The sequence below is a fragment of the Pseudophryne corroboree genome, chromosome 9 (assembly GCF_028390025.1).
Source record: "Pseudophryne corroboree isolate aPseCor3 chromosome 9, aPseCor3.hap2, whole genome shotgun sequence".
NCBI lineage: Eukaryota > Metazoa > Chordata > Amphibia > Anura > Myobatrachidae > Pseudophryne > Pseudophryne corroboree.
In genome coordinates, this window is record NC_086452.1 from 3,906,734 (window position 1) to 3,915,619 (window position 8,886).

The 8,886-nt window shown below is 46.7% G+C and overlaps 1 protein-coding gene and 1 pseudogene across 1 annotated transcript in view; both read left to right on the forward strand.

Annotated features, from left to right (window-relative positions):
• SCP2 (sterol carrier protein 2) overlaps positions 1–8,886 on the forward strand; it is a 135,212-nt gene that overhangs the window by 27,658 nt on the left and 98,668 nt on the right. Inside the window, exon 2 of the mRNA XM_063938895.1 lies at positions 1,538–1,589. Within this exon, the coding sequence (XP_063794965.1) occupies positions 1,538–1,589 (52 nt within the window). The remainder of the gene's footprint in view (positions 1–1,537; positions 1,590–8,886) is intronic.
• Positions 3,996–4,114, forward strand: LOC134961860 (5S ribosomal RNA; annotated as a pseudogene).

An 8,886-nucleotide genomic window follows, 5' to 3' on the forward strand; every position in this document is an offset into this window, starting at 1 on the left:
GGTGGCTGGTATACACTGAAGGTTTTCTGTAAACACTCTGGTGTTGTAGGTGATTACAGACACAACGCTGGGACTTCTTAAAGGAAAAAAAAAGCCTATTATACTAAAAACTAGTGTTTTTATTCAGAATGTGTAGCGTCCCCCGCTAATACTCGCCTCCTGTGTGCGTTTCTCTGAAAAGAGATTTTGCAATTTGCATTTTTTTTATTACTATTCAGATTTAATTCTAAGTAATAAGTAGGACTGATGCTTAACATTAACTTCTTTGTCTTCTTTTCAGTTTCATCTCCAGGTGTACTTTTGTATATATTAATATGTTGGTCTATCTACATAGATGTAAAAGCGATTATAAGCAGTAAAAAAATGGTTTTCTTGCAAGATGTAACATAGGGGGTCATTCCGAGTTGTTCGCTCGCAAGCGGATTTTAGCAGATTTGCTCATGCTAAGCCGCCGCCTACTGGGAGTGAATCTTAGCATCTTAAAATTGCGAACGATGTATTCGCAATATTGCGATTACACACCTCGTAGCAGTTTCTGAGTAGCTCCAGACTTACTCGGCATCTGCGATCATTTCAGTGCTTGTTGTTCCTGGTTTGACGTCACAAACACACCCAGCGTTCGGCCAGACACTCCTCCGTTTCTCCGGCCACTCCTGCGTTTTTTTCCGGAAACAGTTTCCGCCCAGTAACACCCATTTCCTGTCAATCACATTACGATCGCCAGAACGATGAAAAAGCCGTGAGTAAAATTCCTAACTGCATAGCAAATTTACTTGGCGCAGTCGCAGTGCGGACATTGCGCATGCGCATTAAGCGGAAAATCGCTGCGATGCGAAGATTTTTACCGAGCGAACAACTCGGAATGACCCCCATAAGTCCTAACAAAGCCTAATAACTTTGGAATGGTAATGTTAGAAAGCAGTAAAACATGGTTGATGAAGGCTTCTACTACACAGCCAGGGGGGTAATTCCAAGTTGATCGCAGCAGGAATTTTGTTAGCAGTTGGGCAAAACCATGTGCACTGCAGGGGAGGCAGATGTAACATGTGCAGAGAGAGTTAGATTTGGGTGGGTTATTTTGTTTCTGTGCAGGGTAAATACTGGCTGCTTTATTTTTACACTGCAATTTAGATTGCAGATTGAACACACCCCACCCAAATCTAATCTCTCTGCACATGTTACATCTGCCCCACCTGCAGTGCACATGGTTTTGCCCAATTGCTAACTAAATTCCTGCTGCGATCAACTTGGAATTACCCCCCATGTTCCACAGCATTAATATAATAAGCAGGAGTCACTACATTTTTTTTCTCCTCCATCCATTAGGGGACACTGCAGCTATGACAGTGGGGTATAAATTGGTAGATGAGTAGAGCCGGCACTTTAACTTTAAAAGCGTGTAGACGTTAATGCAAAACAAAACAAAACTGGGTTAAACCCAAAAAATTAGATTTTTCCAACCCTGCTTCAGCCTCATTTTACATGATATATTTTACTTTAGTCCTACAGAAAATAATAATGAGGTTTTTGTTTGCAGTTTCTGAAGCCTCGCGATGCAGTTGACTACCCAGACATGGCTAAGGAAGCAGGTGAGAGAATGTGGGCTAGCGACGCTAGCTTGTGACGTTGCACAACCGTTTATGTGGGCAGCCTGTGTATCAAAGTGGTGGCATCTACTGGAGCTTCCAATGATCTTCTCAGGAGAGGAGCTGGTGGCATCTGGACAGATAAGGTCGTTCACTGGCGAATGTATTGTCACATAGACAAAGAGGATCTTTTTGTTGCAGTATCTAGAGGGAGATCAGTCACAGAACTCCTGAGGTCCATTCATTATTATCCTCCATTTCTCCGGCATGGTCCACAGGTTATCCACAGGATAACAATAGGATATGATGGAGCGACAGCGGATTGGCACCGAACGATCACAAGCTTTCAGACCTCCCAGGATGCAACGGGCCCGTCCATATATCCCCGACCACTGGCTCGGGCAAATCAGTTTTTTTGTTTGGTGCGGCAGGAGCCGGACCATGGTCACAGGGCTGCTGTTCTAATGGCAGCCCTAAGCTTATTTTATAGTATTTCTATGTTTTTGAGTGATCTTTCTTAACAGCGTCTTATACGAATATTGGAAAGAGTCGCTCCAACTCCGCCGGGTCGCAACAACGCTTACCCATGTGTACAGTGCTGTCTTGGCGGGCGTCTGTGTCGGATATACTAGCAGGTCCAGCAGACGTTACCAGGCTGTGGCCGGAGCACGGGGAGAAGGTAAGGCATCAGTTCCCCGTAGTCGGGAAATACGGACACAGCCGCACTGTTTTGGGAGGAGACTACCAAACAGTAGCTGACGCGCCGCCACCACGGGTGCTCCAGCGCTAGGCCTTAGTGATCATAGGCACCAGGAATAGTATGAGGCTGCGATCCCTAGGGTTGATGTCAGCGGTGGGGAGGTAGACGCTCTCCTGGTCGCCCCTCCCCCCAGTTCATGACCAGTTTCCGCGAGTCTCCCACCATGAACTGTTGCCTCACTTCCGTCTCAGACGCTACCACGAGGGGTCTCGGTTGCAGCTTAGGCCGCTGCATCTGTGTTCACTAAGCGCTACTGCGAGGAGACCCGGTCGCAATACAGGCATCTGTATGGCCGGTGCGCCTGTATGCACAGTGCGTCTGTGTTCACTAAAAGTTCCTGGAGCGGCGGTGTACACTAGTAGCGTCTGGACCACTCAGCGTTCGAGCGTTCGCCAACATATTGATCGATCTTGGAAGTGAGGTGAGTCTCCCTGTATCCCACTCTACCGAGTATGGGTTATACAGCACTAAATCTCTATCTACTTTTGTCAATATGAATAGTTAAATTTAAGTGCCTATTGCATATGAGTCTGTGTACATTACTGTGGTTTTCTTCACATTGTGTCTGAATACGTTAAGATCTGTATAAAACAGAATTCAGTAATACAGTATGTACTCCTACATATTTTAAAATGTGTTCGTAGTTGATTATATGCTCATATGACTAATATATAACATGTGACTGACTGCTAGTGTGATTGCTGACTTTTATATATGTTTGTCAGTTGGTCTTCTGGTCCTCAATGCTGGTGCATGGGTAAGGGTCAGATTGATATGACTTTAGAACAATAAAGTGGTTACAGTCACAAATTGTGTAGTATACTGTGAAAGTGCTGATTATCATGTCTAAGAGCAGCAAAAGTGACGAGAGTACACTTACAGTAACACTAACACTCATATCATGTTGTCTTGCAAAAACTGTGTGTTATCCTCTCTGATCTGGTACAGGATGGTATATGTGTAAAATGGTTTGCTTTTCAGCATAATACAAGGCAGATCCCTGATCTACGTCAAGTACAGATAAATCCCCCTTGGGCGATGTTTGCACAGACCTTGTCCAGTATAGCTGAAAGGTTAATTCCTACAGCGTCAATACCAGGAATAGGGTTCACTATTAACCCATACATGCAGCTCCCCAACAGCTTCTCCAATAAAACAAGCTGATAAACCGAGTGTAAATAAATCATCAACTGCACAGGCTACACATGATGATTCATCAGACGATGAAAGCTCTATATACACTACTTAAGCACGGTATCAGCTCAGTGAATATAGCTGAATTAATGAGAGCAGTAAAGGCCTTTCTGTCCTCAGAGGATCAGCAGAGCCTGTGTTAAAATTAAGGTACCTATGTTTACACGTCCCAAAAAATAGGGTCTCCGCATGGGGGACCCCAGCAGCTGATGGAAAAGGTTTGGGCTATACCCAATAAGGAATATAGGTTCCCAGTAAATGGGATTCCAAATATCCTTTTCCAGCTGGGGACTGTTTAAAAATAGGAAGTGCCTCCTAAAGTAGATATGCGTATCATTGATAGTGCGAAAATCTACATGGCCTTTGCCGTCAACATCAAAAGAGGGATGGTTTTCTGAAAACCATATTGTCTCTGTCTGGGGCAGTCATAAGGCCAGCCATGACTTCACCTTGCAATCTACAGCCACACCACACTGGATAGACTAAATCTCACTAGATCTTGGAAGCTAAGCAGTGTTGGGCCTGGTTAGTTCTTGGATGGGAGACCACCTTGGAATACCAGGTGCTGTAGGTACACTGGGCTGAGGTACTGGAAGACAGGTTTTCAGCGCCTGCAAGGGAGCAAGAATCCCATATAGCTCATATGGACACTAATGTTCTAGGGCAGGGATGGGGAACCTTTGGCTCTCCAGCTGCTGTTGAACTACACATCCCAGCATGCCCTGCAACAGTTTTAGCATGACCAAATAGCAAAAATGTAGTAAGGCATGCTGGTATGTGTAGTTCAACAACAGCTGGAGGGCCGAAGGTTCCCCATCCCTGTTCTAGGGCATCAGCATTAACAATAGTTCCTCGCAGAGCAGTTTTGCTTACATACATGGAAAGCTAATTCACAATCAAAGAAGGTTCTGGAAACTTTGCCTTTGGCTGGAAGTTTCTGTTTGGGAAGGAGTTAACAGATATTCTGGAGTCAGAAACAGACTCCAAGAAGGTCACGTTTCCTTCCACATATAACCCCAAACCTAGGGGTCTGGTTTTGGCCTTGTCGGTCATAAAGGAACGTAACAGCCCCAATACAATAAGTTTGGTAAGGCAAAGAAGCAAAGGTAACCAGAGGGCCAGCTTCCAAACCAGAGGATAAGCCATCAACATGATGGTGCGGGCCTCCTTCTGGGGGACCCCAAAAGGATAGGGGGCCGACTTCTTCAGTTTGCACAGATCTGGTAGCAGTCTACAAACAGATGCCTGGGTGCAAGAAGCGGTATCTCTAGGTTATGCTTTCCCTGCTAGAAGCATCCTCCTCGAAGGTTCTTCTTTTCCAGTCCGTCTTTGGTAGAGGCGAAGGACAGGGGTGTGCAAGAAGCAGTTCAGAAATTGCTTTTGTCAGGAATAGTCATTCCAGTAACCCCTGCACAATAGGGGTTTGGGTTCAGAAGGATCCTTTCACCCCATTCTCAAAATCCTAAACAGATAAGTTTGGGTACCACGGTTCACATGGAGACGTTGCGCTCCATAGTTTTTGCATGGAGCCAGGAGATTACATAGTATCCCTGGATAGTCAGGATGCTTACCTACAGGTTCCTATAGCACTGTTCCATCAGTGTTATCTCAAGGATCACCATTCTCCAGCAACATTTTCACTTCCAGACCTTACCCTTTGGGTTAGCCACAGCCCCCAGAGTATGTACCAAAATTATGATTATGGCGGCTTATCTCCACAAGAAGGGGATAAGAAAATTTCCATACCTCAACCACATTTTTTATCCTGGCACAATCACAGGAAAAGCTTCTGTGCCATCTCCAACAGACAATGACTTGTCTGCAGAGGCACGGGTGGTTCATAAATGGGGCAAAGTCATCTCTGGTTCCGTCACAATGGATGACTCGCTGTGGGGCGGTACTGAATTTAAATCTGCAGAAAATTGATTACCTCGGGACAAGATAGCCAAGGTACAGTCAAGGACTCAGGAGTTGTTACACAGTTAATCAATATCAATCCACGCAGCTATGCGACTGATGGGTTTGATGGTATCAACAATTGACATGGTGAGTATGAACAATTCCACTCAAGACCTCTGCAGCGTCTGATTCTGGCCAGATGGAATGGAATACATCAGACAATAAAGAAACAGGCAATGGTACTTTCACACAAGGTAAGAAAGTCATCAGCCTGGTGGCTACAGACATCCCATCTAGACAAGGGGAGACCCTTTTGGATATCAGATAGGGGATCCTGACAACAGATGCCAGTCTTCAGGGCTGGGGAGTAGTGTCCGGAAGATTATGGTTCCATGGACAATGGACCACAGAAGAAAGTTGCCTGCCAGTAAATCGGTTAGAACTTCGGGCCATATACATGGCAATGATTCAAGCAAAGGACATTCTGCAAGGAAGACCAGTCCAGATCCGCTCAGACAATTTAACAGCAGGGGAGTACCTCAACCATCAGGGAGGAACGCGCAGCCAAACGCAATGAAGGAGGTAAGTCACATACTAAAGTGGGCAGAACTCCATCTTCCAGCATTGTCTGCAGTATTCATTCTGGGAGTCCTAAACTGGGAAGCGGACTTTCTCAGTCGACACAATTCAAACAAGCGAATGGGCTCTACATCCGGAAGTCTTTCAGACTCTAGTAGACAAGTGGGGTTTGGCAGAGATGGATCTCATGGCGTCCCGTCTGAACAACAAAGTACCCGTGTACGGGTCAAGAACAAAGGATCCCGGAGTGATCTTTGTGGACACCCTGTCAGTGAAATGGGATTTTCATCTGGCGTATCTGTTTCCTCCAATCATCCTGCTACCCAGGGTGGTAAGGAAGATAAATGAAGCAAAGGGTTCCGTGATTCTAATAGCTCCGGCTTGGCCCAGAAGGCATTGGTACAGAGATCTGCAGAGAATGTTGATGGATGCTCCACTTCTGCTCCCTCAACGTCCAGATCTACTGATGCAGGGTCCTTGTTATCACAGACATCGATCCAGACTGTCTTTGACGGTGTGGCTCTTGAAACCTCTATCCTGAAGTCAAGAGGATTCTCACAACAGGCAGTTCAAACTATGCTCAGAGCAAGAAAACCCTCCTCAGCTCGCATTTATCACCGAATATGGCAGGCCTATATTCATGGGTGCAGTGAAAGAAATATGGACCCGAAATCTTTCCAAATTTCTAGGGTCTTAGATTTCCTTCAGGCGGGAATGGATAGGGGTTTGAAGGTGGCTTTCTTGAGAGTACAAGTATCAGCATTGACTGTATGGTTCCAAAAGAAAATTGCCAATTTACAGGATGTGCGTACTTTCTTCCAGGGAATGCTGCACATTCAACCTCCTTTCGTTCCTCCTACAGTGCCTTGGGATTTAAGCCTAGTCCTCAAAGCCCTTCAAGTTGCTCCGTTTGAACCACTTAATAAAGTGGATCTTAAATGGTTGACAGCTAAAGTTCTCTTTCTACTGACTATGGCATCAGCTAGAAGAGTGTCAGATTTAGGAGCACTGTCATGTAAATCTCTTTTTCTGACTTTTTTTTTTTTTTTTTTTTAATCCACATAAAGCAGCTCTCAGAACTAGGTCTGGGTATTTTCCTAAGGTGGTGTCTAAATTCCATCTTAATGAAGAAATTGTAGTCCCGGTTTTTTCAGGTACCGGGCCTTTCTGCGGGAGAAGCGTCGCTGGACGTGGTCCGTGCATTAAGGATCTACGTGGATCGTACCAGTGCCATCAGAAAGACAGATTCTCTCTCTTCATTCTCTACGGATTCCATAGGAGAGGTTGGCCTGCTGATAAGCAGACACTGGCGAGATGGCTTCGAATGACGATTTCAGAAGCCTATTCTCATGCAGATCTACCTGCTCCGGCTAATGTCTCTGCTCACTCTACTCGTAAGGTAGGTCCTTCATGGGCAGCACAACATGGTGCTTCAGCAGAACAGATATGTAAGGCAGCCACATGGTCTTCCATTAACACATTCATTAGACATTATTCCTTGGATACTTTTGCCTCTCCTGACGCTGAATTCGGGCGAAAGGTCCTCCTGTGCAATCAGGAGCGTCCCCACCACTAAATTGCTTTGGGAAGTCCTATTGTTATCCTGACGATAACCTGTGGACACAGCCGGAGAAATATGTGTTATGGTTAGAACTTACCGTTGATAACGGTATTTCTCCTAAGTCCACAGGTTCCACAGGGATCCCACCCTGACGCACCTGATTTGGGGATCTTTCTACTCACTAAACCTCTTCCTTCTTGTATGGAAGGGTGTGCATGTGTGTTCTTCTCGCCTGATTAGGGCTCTACATGATGCTCCTGCCTAAATGCTTTGGAATACAACTGATTTGCCTGAGCTAGGAGACGGGGATATATGGACGAGCCCGGTGCATTCTGGTAGGACTGAAAGCTTGGGATCGTTTGGTGCCAATCCGCTGTCGCTCCATCATATCCCATTGTTATCCTGTGGAACCTGTGGACATAGGAGAAATACTGTTATCAACGGTAAGTTCTTACCATTACGTATATATTCCCCGCGCACTGCGTAGCTGAAGTATCTCCGGGTTCTCTGCGCATTATACACCATGTGACGTCTCGCACGCTCCTGTCCTCCATATTCCCCGCGCACTGCATAGCTGCGGTATCTCCGGGTTCTCTGTGCATTATACACCATGTGACGGCTCGCACGCTCCTGTCCTCCATATTCCCCGCGCACTGTGTAGCTGCAGTATCTCCGGGTTCTCTGTGCATTATACACCATGTGACGGCTCGCACGCTCCTGTCCTCCATATTCCCCGCGCACTGCGTAGCTGCGGTATCTCCGGGTTCTCTGCGCATTATACACCATGTGACGTCTCGCACGCTCCTGTCCTCCATATTCCCCGCGCACTGCGTAGCTGCGGTATCTCCGGGTTCTCTGTGCATTATACACCATGTGACGGCTCGCACGCTCCTGTCCTCCATATTCCCCGCGCACTGCATAGCTGCGGTATCTCCGGGTTCTCTGTGCATTATACACCATGTGACGGCTCGCACGCTCCTGTCCTCCATATTCCCCGCGCACTGTGTAGCTGCAGTATCTCCGGGTTCTCTGTGCATTATACACCATGTGACGGCTCGCACGCTCCTGTCCTCCATATTCCCCGCGCACTGCGTAGCTGCGGTATCTCCGGGTTCTCTGCGCATTATACACCATGTGACGTCTCGCACGCTCCTGTCCTCCATATTCCCCGCGCACTGCGTAGCTGCGGTATCTCCGGGTTCTCTGTGCATTATACACCATGTGACGGCTCGCACGCTCCTGTCCTCCATATTCCCCGCGCACTGCGTAGCTGCGGTATCTCCGGGTTCTCTGTGCATTATACACCA